Genomic DNA, 13,356 nt, shown 5'->3' on the forward strand with positions numbered 1-13,356 from the left:
GAGACTACATCAGATTGAGGCGGGGGCGGCAATTCACATTTGGCCGAGAATGAATGGAAGCCCCTGAGAAGGCGGGCAGGGCTGAACTCTGGCGTGCTGGACGCCAGGGTCAGGGTCCGGTGCCCTCGCCTTCCTGGCCATCCTCCTGCCAGCGTCCCCCACTACCCACACACCCCGCCCCCAGTCCCCGGGTTTGTGCCTACTCCCGAAGCAGCGGGAGAGCCTTAAGGGGCGGGGTTTGGGCGGAGCTGGCTCCCAGGAAGGGGCGGGGTCTTGCCCTGCCCACGTCTCAGGGCGGGGCCAGACGGGAAAGGGCTGCGTGTCCAGGGATCTCCCTGCTGGAGGCAGGCGGCGTGCGGGAAATGCCGAGTTCTCGGTTCCCTTTCCCACCCCTGTTTATCCTCACACTCGTCCCCATTAACAGCCCTGCCCGGCGAGTAGGGGAGGACGTGCCGGTGGGTCCTAGGATGAGCCTTCAGGATTCACTGTGAACTGCAGAGCACCCTCCCACCTCCAAATTCTTCCCAGCACCACCACCCGCCAGGGGTGGGGGAGAGGAGGCTAAAAATAATAAGTCTTTAAAACCCAAAAGACAGTAACAAGTGCTGGAGAGGATATGGAGAAATTGGAACCCTCACACTATGAGTGGGAATGTAAGATGCGCGGCTGCTGTGGAAAACAGTCTGGCAGGTCCTCAAAAATGTTAGCACATGACCCAGCAATTTCACTCCCAGGTGTACATAGGCAGGGGTATTGAAAACATGTGTCCATACACACACACAAATCTGTACACAGTGTTCACAGTAACACTATTCATAAGCGTTGAAAATATAGAACCAAAGGAATATTCATCTATTGATAAAAGGAGAAACAAAAAATGATATGATAGAATATTCAGTTCAGTTCAGTTCAGTCGCTCAGCCGTGTCCGATTCTTTGTGACCCTTTGGACCGCAGCACCCCAGGCCTCCCTGTCCATCACCAACTCCCGGAGTCCACCCAAACCCATGTCCATTGTGTCGGTGATGCCATCCAACCATCTCATCCTCTGTCATCCCCTTCTCCTCCTGCCCTCAATCTTTCCCAGCATCAGGGTCTTTTCCAATGAGTCAGCTCTTGGCATCAGGTGGCCAAAGTATTGGAGTTTTGGCTTCAACATCAGTCCCTACAATGAACACCCAGGACTGATCTCCTTTAGGATGGACTGGTTGGATCTCCTTGCAGTCCAAGGGACTCTCAAGCATCTTCTCCAACACCACAGTTCAAAAGCATCAGTTTTTCGATGCTCAGCTTTCTTTATAGTCCAACTCTCACATCCATAGGTGACTACTGGAAAAACCATAGCCTTGAGTAGATGGACCTTTGTTGGCAAAGTAATGTCTCTGCTTTTTAATATGCTGTCTAGGTTGGTCATAACTTTCCTTCCAAGGAGTAAGCGTCTTTTAATTTGATGGCTGCAATCACCATCCGCAGTGATTTTGGAGCCCAGAAAAATAAAGTCAGCCACTATTTCCACTGTTTCCCCATCTATTTGCCATGAAGTGATGGGACCAGATGCCATGATCTTAGTTTTCTGAATGTTGAGCTTTAAGCCAACCTTTTCACTCTGCTCTTTCACTTTCATCAAGAGGCTCTTTAGTTCTTCACTTTCTGCCATAAGGGTGGTGTCCTCTGCATATCTGAGGTTATTGATATTTCTCCCGGCAATCTTGATTCCAGCTTGTGCTTCCTCCAGCCCAGCATTTCTCATGGTGTACACTGCACATAAGTTAAGTAAGCAGGGTGGCAATATAATGACAGATTATTATTCGGTCATAAAAAGGAATGAAGTACTGATATGTGCTACAACATGGATGAATCTTGAAAATGACACTACTTGAAAGAAGCCAGACACAAAAGGCCACATATTCCATTTATATGACACAACCAGAATAGGCAAATCTGAAAAACGAACTAGTGTTTGCCAGGGGACAGGAGAATGTGAGAATGACTTCTGATGGGTATGGGATTTCTTTTGGAGTAATGAAAATGCTCTGAAATTAGACAGTGGTGATGGTTGCACAGTTATGCAAATACATGAAAAATCACTGAATTATCTAAACACTTTAAAAGGGTGAATTTTATGGCATGTGAATTATACCTCCATAAAACTTTATTTTATTTATTTATTTAGACTGTGCTGGGTCTTCACTGCTGCCCGAGGACTTTCTCTAGTTGCAGTGAGTGGGCTTCCTGCTGCAGTGGCTTCTCTTGTTGCAGAGCACAGGTTCTAGAGTACGCACGCTTCAGTAGTTGCAACTCCCAGGCTCTAGAGCATAGGCTCAATAGTTGTCGCTGATGGGCTTAGTTGCCCTGCAGCTTGTGGGATCTTTCCAGGCCAGGAATTGAACCTGCATCTCCTGCATTGGCAGGCAGATTCTTAACCACTGGGCAAGCAGGAACCTAAAGCTGTTATTATAAACCTCCAGCTCTGGGGGTGACAGGTAGGGGGGCCCTTAGTCGTAGATCACACACGGCTAAAACCAGCTTGGGACACGTGACTGGGGAGGAGAACCATAGAGCCAGGTGCCCTTCTGTAGACAGTCTGTCTACTGCATTTTTTCAATTTATTTATTTATGGCTGCGCTGGGTCTTTGGTGCTGCGTGCGGGCTTTCTCTAGTTGCAGTGAGCCGGGCTTCTCTCCTTTGTGGTACACAGGCTTTTCATTGAAGTGGCTTCTCTTGTTGCAGAGCACAGGATTTAGGTGCACGGGCTTCAGTAGTTGTAGTACATGGGCTCAGTAGTTTTGGCTCCTTGGCTCTAGAGCAAAGGCTTGGTAGTTGAGGTTCGCAGCGTTAGTTCTTCCTCTGCATGTGGCATCTTCCTGGATTCCGGGGATTGAATCCATGCTCCCTGCATTGGCAGGCAGATTCTTATCCACTGAACCACCAGGGAAGTCCCCTACTGCATTTTAATAAAGTCAGCATCATTCTCTTTTTTTTTCCCCAGGGGAGACCCTTGGCTTACTACATGGTATGTGTGTGTGGGGGTGGGGGGGATGCGGAAAAAGGGACTCATGGCTTTGGGAAGATTCCCAGTGATCGAAGAAATGAGATAATCAGCACATGAATGAATGGATCCCTTCCCTTGCTCCCGTCCCCATGGAAACCCTGGAAAACCAGTTTTTTTCTCGCCTGTCTGTGGTCTTAGATGCTGGTTCCCAGACTGAAGGTCCATGTGAAAGCCCCCGAACCCAAGGACCCACATCAAGGCACAAGTGACAGGTGTAAACACCCCTGCCCAGGCCTCAGCCTCTGGCCTGGCTCTGTCTGAGGTGCCAATCCCACTATCTTCCTGCCCTCTGAGGCCCATTTACATACCTCCTCCCCTCCCCGTTCCCAGACTGTGACAAGAATGAAGAACAGAGGAGGTTGTAGCTGCCACTTGCTGTCCCCTGGACCCTGAACGTTTCTAGTTAAAAAAGACGACTAATCACTAAGCCAGCAAATCCCCTGAGCCAGCTCTGCGTGCGGCCCCTTCCTGGGTGCTCAGGATACAAGCAAGGCAGACACATCCGGTGTGGCTGGGATGCAGATGCCCAGTAGACACAGGCAGACCAGGGGTTCAAGGGGCTGCAGGTCATACCACAGGATAGGCGAGCTTCTTGGAGGTGACGCCTGAGCTGACTGAGCTTTGTAGTAGGATGAGCAAGAATGCTTCCTGGGGGGTACTAACCACCATTCACACCCCCCCCCCCATTATTAGGGCCTGTGGCTCCCATAGCCCTGTTTCTCCCTCCAGGCACCAATGGCCCTATATTAGCATCTGCCCACTTAGCATCTGTCTCCTCCCGTCCTCTTAAGGCCAGATCCATCTCCACATCCTTAGGATTGCCCAGGACAGGGTTGGCAGAGAGCCTCTGCTGAATAAAGACAAGAGGTGGAGTGGGGTACTGGCAGGCAGGGGCCATGCAGGGACAAAAGCCTGAAGCCCTCTTGTGTATGTGTGTGTGGGGGTCCTCCTCCCCCTCCTGACCTGGTTTCCCTTTTGTGGTTTCTCCAGCTCCACCCTCTCAGCCCCTCCACCTTGGTCTGCAGTTTCCTGCCCCAGACACTCTAGTCTGCCGCATCATGGCACCAACTGTCCATCTCTCCTGCCTTCTGGCCCTGCTGATGGCAGGCTTGGCTCAAGGCATCAAGGGCTCCCTCAGGGGCCAGGTAAGTGTCCCCAACTTTCTCCCCATGCCTGGGGCTCACCCTGGCAGAAACAGGGCTTTGTTCCTACTTCTCAGAGGGAGCGACTGAGACTGAAGGGATGATCCATGTGCTCAGGCCCACACAGGGAGAAAAGCGGGTGAACCGGCTGCTTCCCTAGTCCAGTCCCAGCTTGGGTGGGAGCTGAGGTGTGGTCCCGGCCATGACTCCTCACCTCACCCCCTCCCCACTACTCTTTCTTTTTACACCCCCCCTGCCCTGCACCGCCACCCAGGACCCAGGTCCCCAGCCACTGGAGCTGAAAGAGGTCTTCAGGTTGTTTCAGATGCAGTACAACCGGAGTTACCCAAATCCAGCAGGTATCCCGGGGCACGTGCATCTCCAGTCTAACCCCTGCTCTCATTTAACAGACAAGGAAATTCAGGCTCAGGGTGGGGAATGCATTTGACCAAAGCCACTCAGGACAGTGACGCGGGGCTGGGAGTGTACTCCCTGGTTTCCCAAATGCAGAGGCGGGGACAGGATCCTCCTTGGCTATGAACCTGGAAGGAGGTGGTGGCTGTTGGGGGCTTGACTGGTCCGAGAGGATCTTCACGTTCCAGAGCCACTTTCCTGTGACTACAGCAGCAGGAGACTGCTAGTCATCCAGCAAGCACCAAGGGTTACCCATTTTGTGGATTCCCTCTCCACCCCCATGCGTTGCCAACCCTGTTTCTGCCCTCTGGATCTCATCTCCCATGGGGGAGGTCTATTGGCACCTTTCAGCCTGACTTCCTGTGCCAGGGACTTGTACCCCAACCCTCCCCAGCCATGTTCCAGCCACAGACTTGCGGCCAGAGGTGTGAAGTAGAGATAGATATGACCTGGCAGGAAGTTGGTCTCTGACCACCCACCTTTCTCTTGTCACTAGCCTTCGACCTTTCACTTGGCTTCTTCCCCAGGTGGGCAGATACTCTCTTCCTGCCTTCAACGAAACCCCAACTCTAGGGGGACTGGGGAGCCACTTCCTTGGTCCATGTGTCTGTAGCGGGGTCTGCAAGGACCATAGGAAAGGAGCCAGTGCTTACCTGGGAGAATGTGGGTGGGAAGCCAAACTGGTGGCTGCTTCCTGTCCCTGGGGGCTTGTGAGCCAGCCTAGGACAACCTCCTTTCGGTCTAGAGCATGCCCGCCGCCTGGACATCTTTGCCCAAAACCTGGCCAACGCTCAGCGGCTGCAGGAGGAGGACCTGGGCACAGCCGAGTTTGGGGTGACTCAATTCAGTGACCTCACAGGTACTGGACTCCCGGCCCTGGGTGGCAGGCAGGGAAGCAGGATCTCTCCCAGCAGATACCAGGCTGACTTGGCTTCTGTTCCCCAGAGGGACTCCTGGGGACCACAGGCTTGGGGGTTTGCCCTGAATCCGAGATCAGGGCAGGAACTCTGTGGAGGCCTGGGCGGCAGCCCAGATCACAGAGACAACAGGTGCAGGGCTGTGCACCCCAGCCAGGAACCTGGCCTCCTTCTAGGCCTCAGGGTCCTTATCTTTCTGCCTCCCGGGGCATTACAGAGACTCAAATGGCTCTGGATGTGGATGGCTGGGGTGGGAGGCAGGATGGGGTGGGGGGGGGGTGGGGTTCAAAACAGTGAACTTCATGGCCCCATGTGTCCCCAGAGGAGGAGTTTGTCCAGCTTTACGGAAACCGGGTGGCTGGAGAGGCCCTCGGCGTGAGCAGAAAGGTGGGGTCTGAAGAGTGGGGGCACTCAGTGCCCTCAACCTGTGACTGGCGCAAGGCTGGCACCTTCTCACCCGTCAGGAACCAGGTATCTGCCTCCACACCAAGCCCAGCAGCCTGGCCCAATCCAGCCCTGGGCGGGGGCGGGGGGGAGGAGGGGTGCACGTGGGGAGACGGGGGCCTGCAGTCCTTCCCCACCCCCACCGCTACCATCCTTTCACCATTAGCAACACTGCAACTGTTGCTGGGCCATCGCGGCAGCGGGCAACATCGAGGCCCTATGGGCCATCAAGTTCAATCAGTCTGTGGAGGTCTCCGTGCAGCGTATGGCTGGGGGCTGGGGCTGGGGGCTGAGGGAGGCGGGGGTGCCTGAGGCCTGGGCACACACACTGTCCCTTCTGGCACCAGAGCTGATCGACTGTGACCGCTGTGGGAACGGCTGCAAGGGTGGCTTCGTCTGGGATGCGTTCCTCACTGTCCTCAACAATAGTGAGTAGCTGGCTGCTCTGGGCAGTCGTGGTGGGGGAAGGACGGGGTGGGTACTGTTCCCGAGCTGAACTGAGCTTCCTCCCGGGCCTCGCTTATCTCTAGGAGGCCTGGCCAGTGAGAAGGACTATCCATTCGATGGGAGTGGCAAAACTCACAGATGCCTGGCTGAGAAGCACAAGAAGGTGGCCTGGATCCAGGATTTCATAATACTGCAGGCCTGCGAGCAGAGTGCGGGCAGGATGGGGACACGGGCGGGCACAGCGGGGAGACAGACAGACTAGGACAGACGGAGCTATAGACAGAGACGGAGGGATCTCTGGGGGCGGGGGGTAGAGGGCAGGAAAGAGGAAGAAATAGAGAGAGAGAGATGCCTATGAGCCAAGAGCAGGGGTCGAAGGAGAGGCAAGGCTAGATGGTACCTTCCACCCCCAGGCATTGCCAGGCACTTGGCCACCCAAGGCCCCATCACCGTGACCATCAATATGGCACTACTGCAGGTGAGATAAGGTAGGGAATGGGGCGGGGGGGGGGTGGCGCATATAGGGGAGGTGGCCCCAGACTTGGCCTCTCTCCCCCTGCAGCATTACCAGAAGGGTGTGATCAAGGCCACACCTACCACCTGTGACCCCACACAAGTGGATCATTGTGTCCTGCTGGTGGGCTTTGGTAAAACCAAGTCGGTAGAGGGGAGGCAGGGGAAGGTGGCCTCGTTCGGATCCTACTCTCGCCCTCGCCGCTCCATGGCATACTGGACCCTGCAGAACTCCTGGGGGACTCACTGGGGTGAGAAGGTGAGTGTGATCTGCTGGGGGCAGACAGGGCGGACAGACCTCTTCCCACTGTCTGGCGCTGATGGGCCCTAACTTCTTAGGGCTATTTCCGGCTGCATCGAGGGAGTAACACCTGCGGCATCACCAAGTTCCCGGTCACTGCCAGAGTGGACAAACCTAATAAGCAGCAACAAGTCTCCTGCCCTCCCTGAGGCCGCCTGGCTGCCCTTTGGCTCTCTCTTGCTGTGCCAGTTACCTCCCCCTGCCACCCGCCCCAAGGTTTTTGCAGTCTCCCAGTATTCTTGCTGGGGATTGAATAAAGCAAGACAAGACCCCTGTCTTTGGAGTGGACACGGCTGGGGTGGGGAAATGGATGGGGAGCAAGTAGATACCGTTCTCCGACATGTCCTTGTCCCTGTGGGGTCAACAGACACATACATCCTCGTACACCATGACACTCAAAAAGAGACGTACGTGTGCAACGGGCACATACTTCCATGCGCGGACCCATGTGTGTACCCACTCACAGCCTCCTCCAAAGTCATGGCAACTTTATTGTCAGTGTGGCCAGGGCGGGGGGAGGGGCCTCAGTCATGATAGAGGCGCAGGAGGCAGCCACGGAGGGTGCCCATGTAGCGGTCCCAGAGCGCCTGGTGCCTGCAATGATAACAGTAATGGGTTGGCTGATGTTGACTGGATCCCCATGACCCTGCTCCACGTGCTCTCTACACCTTCGCTTGTTTAATCCTCACAGGATTTCTCTAAGCCTTGCTGCTGTCACCCCCAGCTTATGTCTGAAGGAACTGAGGCACACAGAGAGAAAGGAACTTGTCGAGATCAGGTCAGTTTCTCAGCAATGGAGCTGAGACTCTGGTCAACAGAGTGACTTCCAACCCCAGGGCCAAAGAACAGGGAACTCAGAGTCTGCAGGAGGGCTGGGCCCCAGCAGGAGGCCAGCAGGATAAGGAGGCCTGAGGTCTCTCACCGGAAGCCATCCAGGGAGTGGACCGAAGCCGAATACTGATTCAGGAAGAGCCGCACATCATTCAATGGCCAGTGGTCGGAGCGGCAGGGTTCCACGAACTGTGGGTCCAAGGTAACATCTAGCACTGGCACAGCCAAGGGACAGGCCAGGATGGAGTCAGAGGGCAGCCGGCAGGACAACTCACCTTCTCCACGAGGTCTACAAACAGGTCTCTGACATCCTTATTGTGGGTCAGCTTGGCGGCCACATTCACCAGCCCCCGGGACAGGTTCTGTGGGGCAGGGAGCCTGGGAGTTCTGCCTTCTGCCCTAGAGAGGCTGGGGGCTGAGACCACATCTATCCACCTCCCTCAATCAAGTAATTCCCCAGCGTTTAAGAGCTGGCTCCCCCCAGGGGCAGGCAGAGGGAACAGCAGCACCGCCTGAGGCCAATAGCAGAGCTGCTGGGGGGACAGGGCTCTGGAGGCTGAAGATGCCCCAGTTACAGAGGCTGGACTGGGCCACAGACCTTGAAGTTGGCTTCCATCTCCGAAAAGACACCAAGCTTCCCCCGGAGGGCAGTGCACACCAGGCTGAAGGAGGACAGGGTCAAGGCCCGCGCCGCCTGGGCGCCCACTTCAGGCCCTGCCCCACAGACCCCTCGGGTCACCTCTTGTGCAGGTCTAGAAGGTCCTTGTCAGCCACAAGCACCTTGAGCTCCTTCAAGTCCTGGAGAAACTCCTTGTCTAAGTCCATGTCCATATCATCCACCTGGGAGTCTGAGTGAGGCCCATGAAAGGAATGGAGGTGGGAGATAAAAAATACCTCCTGTGATAACCTGAGCCTTCCCCCCACCACCTCATGGCACCCCACAAGACAAAAGAGCATGCTGGGTGTGAGAGAGCTGGAGGGACTGGCCCCAAGCCAGAGAGACGCTGTGGGTCCCTTGTTTGCAGACAAGCTATGTGTGGGGGCGCTGGGCCATGAGCAGAAGCAGCTGGGCAGGGGCCCTGAAGAAGAAAGGCTGCTGGGAACGGGGGCCTGCACCTGGGTCAGTGGGGGCCTCACCGACGGCTCCGAGGGTCCAGTTCTGGATCATGAGCTCAGCACAGAAGGCAAAGTCCCCAAAGCTCAGATACTGCAGTTTTTTCTTCCCTGTCTCAAAGCGATTGTTGGCAAAGAAGACGATGGCTGCATAGTCCCTGCGGGGTGAGGAGGGGGGGCATCCATCAGGGCTTGAAACTGCTTCTTAGCAAGCAGTTCCCAACCACAACATTGGCGGGACCGCCGTGTTCTGGCCTCTCTCTACCCTAACTCACTGTGTGATGTGTTTCAAGTCATGTCTCTCTGGGCCTCCTCCTCTGGGCAAAGAGAAGGTTTAAGCCCGGATCTCCTAAGGGACACAGTGGGAGACCACAGGGTAACAGCGACCATTTCCTGAGTACTTACTAAGCCCCAGGGACTGTGCCATCATGGGCTTTACCCATGGTACCTCACAACAGTCTAGCTGGTGAATGGCCAGGCTGAGATTCAAACCCAGGCCAGTCTGAACCAAAGTACAACCCAAGAGAGGGATAACCATTGCCCCCGTACAGTAAGCAGGTCATGCGGGTTGGGGCAGAAAATAAGGGTCAGCCTCAGGGCACAAGGAAGGAGTGTGCAGGAGGGGTGACAGTTGGCTCCTCACCTGGCCCCTCTCCTGGCCCCTCACCTGGCCAGCCGGTCAGACAGGAGGAAGTGCTGCTGGATGTTATCCACCAGGGAGCCCCGCATTTCCTCCACCACCTTGAAGACGCGCTTGAAGTTGTCAAACTGCAGGGCAGTTAGAGGAGGAGGAAGGACTGGTCAGAGCTTGCTCACCCATAAACTGTTGGGTTTACCCACAGTCACTTTCCCACCTATCCAGTCACCGGAAACTGATGAAGCATTTGCTATTCCTTCAACAAACTATTATCTCCTGCATTGGCAGGTGGATTCTTTACCAATGTGTCACTTGGGAAGCCCTATTAATTATTAATATCTCTTATCAATCCCCCAAATGTTCACCAGCTTCTGCCATCTTGCCTTGGATAAATGTTTACTCACTCTTATCAACAAATTCACCGCGATTTTAGCATCATGCTCTCTAGTTCTTCACTAGTTTGTGCCGAAACTGACCTTCCTGGCTAAGTCCCAGGAACTCAAAAAAGAGCAAATACTAAGCCATCTTGGGGAGCTCACAGGAGTCACAGAGGAAAATGCTAAAGGCCCAGTAGAAGGGTTACTTCTTCCTGGCACCACTGGCAAGGCTTCTGGAGAAGGTGGTATATGACCACGCCCCTCAATCCCCAGCCATGCCTTAGATTTCAAGAGGTAGATATGTCCTAAAATAATACCCTATAAAAATAATACAGGTAGGGGCAGATGAGCAAAAGAAAGCCAGGGGCTGGGGAGTCTAGAGAGGGGGGCAGGGACAGGATGATAGGAGGGTCTGAAGGTCAAGACCAAGGAATGTGGCTGCTATAGGAAAGAATGGGAGCCATTCAAAGTTCGTAAGCAGAAGAAAGCTAAGGTAAAAATGTAGGCTTCTGAGAGGTCACTCTGGCTCAAGAGTAGGGGATGGCTTGGAAGGAGCTAAAAGAGAGGAGAGCGGAAATGAAGGCACTGCCACAGAGGTGTTGGAGTGGGCTGGAGGTGAGGCAGGAAACCAAGGGATGGTGCAAAGGGCTGGGCTGCAGACGGGTGCAGCGCCCACCTGTCTCCGGCAGCTCTTGAGGGTGATGCCTGTTTTGGTGCTGATATCATCCAGGTCTTTCTTGGTGCCCTTGGACAGCTTTTTGCCCAGCACCTCCCGCACGAAGGCCTCGTCAAAGGCATAATACCTGTGGGGAGTTGGGGACGACACTACTGACTTCCCATAAAAAGAGGGAAGAAGAAAGCTGGCAGGACCTGGGTTTGGCCCCTTCCGCTCTCAACTTTCTCCCGGCTTGGGTAAGTCCCGTCCGTCCCCGGGCCCCATCGTCAGCCTGCAAAATGGGTACATGGACAGACTGGTTGGCGTCCCCACCACCCGCCAGGTGAGCACCTCTCGATGAGCAGCGCCTGTCGAGAGGGCGGGATCTGGAAAATGAGCTGGTGAAGCAACTTGGGCGGCGCGTGGAGCAGGCGCTCGAGCATGTGGAAAGTCCGGTAGTGGTCCATAGTGTCGCTCTGCAGCACCGCTGCTGTGGCGCCGGTCTGCTCCAGAATTCCCGAGCGCACCCTCAGGGCCACCGCGTCGCTCACTGGGAAGCGAGCGCTGGCATCAGGCCCCGCCCCGCCGACCCTAGAGGTTCTACAGGGATTTCAGCCCCAAGCCCCAGGCATTTCATACTCCCAGGCCTCTGCCCACTGCCCTATAGGATGCCTAGTCCTGGTTCTACCCCCTCTCCCAGCCAAAACAACCGCTCCGCCAGACCGGCTCCCCCAGTCTGCCCCTCACAGACCCGAATAACCGTCCAGCCAAAGGCGATACACGTCCTCGTCGATGAGGGTCGTGTTCCCCACGAAGATGTCCAGCTCGCTGGTCATGGCGACGCCCGGACCCGGGCGCTACCGCAGCGCGCCAGCAGGAGCGAGCACTGCCCGGGCCCGGCGCGCCGCTGCCGGGCCACTTCCGGGAGCATCGACATTCGTCTCCCGGCACCCGGAGCCAGAAGAGGACCACTTCCGGGACAGAGCGAGTCGGGGCAGGAGCCGCGAAGAAAGAGGCTGAGGCCGACGCGGTTGGGTAGCCCCTCCTCCCAACGGAAGGGGGAATCGGGATCCTGTTCCCAGCCCAGTCCAGCCCAGCCCACCCCACCCTCATGCCGGCCGGGTTTGCAGGAGGGCATCCAGAGCCAAGGCCTCTGGCTAGTTGCGCCTATCCCGGCAACCTTCACCCTCATATCCTCCTGGTTATTCTGTGCTCTTTTGCGGGGAGCCCCAGTACTTTGACCTGTATCCTGAATGTAGGAGCTCCACAGGGCTCTATAGGGGTCTCTGGTGGCTCACCGGTAAAGAATCCACCCTCCAATACAGGAGATGCCGAGTTCAACCCCTGGATCGGGAAGAACTCCTGGAGAAGGAAATAGCGACCCACTCCAGTATTCGTGCCTGGGCAGTCCTTGGAGTCGCGAAAGAGTAGGACACGACTGAGCGGCTAAACAACAACAGGGCTCTATCCTGAATCTTTTTTATGCAAAAAAAGTTGTCTGGCCCGTCTTCAAGGGCCCTTACTGAGAGCCCCTCAGTCCATACTGCAGATGAGCCCCTCCTGAACATGGGGTACCTACTCCCATGGTTTTAAGCCAACCGCCCCTCCTCCACCCCTCCAACTAATGATCTCCCTGATACAGCTTAGAGATCTGTCTGGAAGTCCACATCCAGACGGCCACCAATCTGTAACTCTTTCCACTCTGTTCCCCACAGCCAGACCTGTTGGTTTCCTGATCTGTTCCCACCCCCACCCCCCACCCCGTGTTCCTATCTCAGGAACAGCCTCTACATTCACCTTGTTCTCATACCAGAAACCTGGGCTTTCTCCTAGACTCTTCTCTCTCCACATTCAGGTCTGCTGATTTGCCTCCTGAATATTTCTAGTATCTGTTTTGTCCTCTCCACCCCCACTGCACTGTCCAAGCCCAGTCCTTCTGCATAGCTCTCCTTGCCCACTGACACATTGTTCTCAGTAATCTTTCTGCCTACATCCCCTCCCTATGGTCCATCCCACACAGAGCAGCCCAATCAACCTTTTTTAAAAATGTATTTTCAAAAATGTTACTCCCCTGCTGAAATCCTTACTTGCCTGTGTAAATGCTCCAGCTTAGTATTTAAAGCCCTTAAGAATCTGGCTTCTGACTACCTTTGTTGCCTGCCTTCCTCTCTTACCACTTTCTCTAAGCACTGCCTTTCCAAAACAAACATGAAAAACCAGTTTACTCTCTCTGTTCCTAAAGCATGGAGGCTCTTTCAGTCCCCAGACTTTCATCGTGCTATTCTCTGTTCCTCAAATATCTCTCTCATTACTCGCCAAAGTCCTATACATCTTTCAGGGTCCCTCAGGTAGCACCTCTTTGGGGAAAGCTTCCGCTTGCCAATGCAGGAGACATAAGAGATGTGGGTTCCACCCCAGGGTTGGGAGGCTCCCCTGAAGGAGGGCATGGCAACCCACTCCAGTATTCTTGCCTCGAGAATCCCCATGGACAGAGGAGCCTGCCAGGCTACAGTC

At 55.1% G+C, this 13,356-nt stretch overlaps 2 protein-coding genes across 3 annotated transcripts; one reads left to right on the forward strand and one right to left on the reverse strand.

Annotated features, from left to right (window-relative positions):
• The first annotated feature begins 4,044 nt into the window (after nucleotides 1-4,044).
• On the forward strand, nucleotides 4,045-7,504 carry CTSW (cathepsin W). Its single transcript, XM_043452265.1, has 10 exons — nucleotides 4,045-4,196; nucleotides 4,468-4,552; nucleotides 5,353-5,466; nucleotides 5,847-5,995; nucleotides 6,135-6,231; nucleotides 6,316-6,396; nucleotides 6,499-6,624; nucleotides 6,829-6,893; nucleotides 6,978-7,187; nucleotides 7,268-7,504. Exons 1-10 carry the CDS (start codon nucleotides 4,110-4,112, stop codon nucleotides 7,376-7,378), a joined length of 1,125 nt encoding a protein of 374 aa, XP_043308200.1. The 5' UTR covers nucleotides 4,045-4,109; the 3' UTR covers nucleotides 7,379-7,504.
• Nucleotides 7,505-7,702: 198 nt separating this feature from the next.
• On the reverse strand, nucleotides 7,703-11,823 carry LOC122431143 (FGF1 intracellular binding protein). Of its 2 annotated transcripts, none has more exons than XM_043452267.1 (10): nucleotides 11,594-11,823; nucleotides 11,194-11,392; nucleotides 10,864-10,990; nucleotides 9,841-9,941; nucleotides 9,198-9,331; nucleotides 8,800-8,908; nucleotides 8,659-8,722; nucleotides 8,336-8,422; nucleotides 8,152-8,249; nucleotides 7,703-7,823 (listed from the first exon to the last, which is right to left on the reverse strand). In XM_043452267.1, exons 1-10 carry the CDS (start codon nucleotides 11,676-11,678, stop codon nucleotides 7,754-7,756), a joined length of 1,074 nt encoding a protein of 357 aa, XP_043308202.1. In that variant the 5' UTR covers nucleotides 11,679-11,823; the 3' UTR covers nucleotides 7,703-7,753. The 2 variants fall into 2 exon arrangements, with proteins under 2 accessions (XP_043308202.1, XP_043308201.1); XM_043452266.1 differs by having other exon boundaries at nucleotides 9,177-9,331.
• Nucleotides 11,824-13,356: the final 1,533 nt, after the last annotated feature.

The sequence above is a fragment of the Cervus canadensis genome, chromosome 29 (genome assembly GCF_019320065.1).
Source record: "Cervus canadensis isolate Bull #8, Minnesota chromosome 29, ASM1932006v1, whole genome shotgun sequence".
Taxonomy (NCBI): Eukaryota; Metazoa; Chordata; class Mammalia; order Artiodactyla; family Cervidae; genus Cervus; species Cervus canadensis.

What these genes read in the sequence shown, in the direction of transcription:
- CTSW (XM_043452265.1), top strand. Translation starts at nt 4,110, where the DNA reads ATGGCACCAACTGTCCATCTCTCCTGCCTTCTGGCCCTGCTGATGGCA. An exon ending in AGGGCTCCCTCAGGGGCCAG is followed by an intron (nt 4,197 to 4,467) that starts GTAAGTGTCCCC and finishes ACCGCCACCCAG; the next exon opens with GACCCAGGTCCCCAGCCACT. An exon ending in GAGTTACCCAAATCCAGCAG is followed by an intron (nt 4,553 to 5,352) that starts GTATCCCGGGGC and finishes CTTTCGGTCTAG; the next exon opens with AGCATGCCCGCCGCCTGGAC.
- LOC122431143 (XM_043452266.1), bottom strand. Translation starts at nt 11,678, where the DNA reads ATGACCAGCGAGCTGGACATCTTCGTGGGGAACACGACCCTCATCGAC. An exon ending in TTGGCTGGACGGTTATTCGG is followed by an intron (nt 11,393 to 11,593) that starts GTCTGTGAGGGG and finishes CTCGCTTCCCAG; the next exon opens with TGAGCGACGCGGTGGCCCTG. An exon ending in CTTCTAGACCTGCACAAGAG is followed by an intron (nt 8,723 to 8,799) that starts GTGACCCGAGGG and finishes GTCCTCCTTCAG; the next exon opens with CCTGGTGTGCACTGCCCTCC.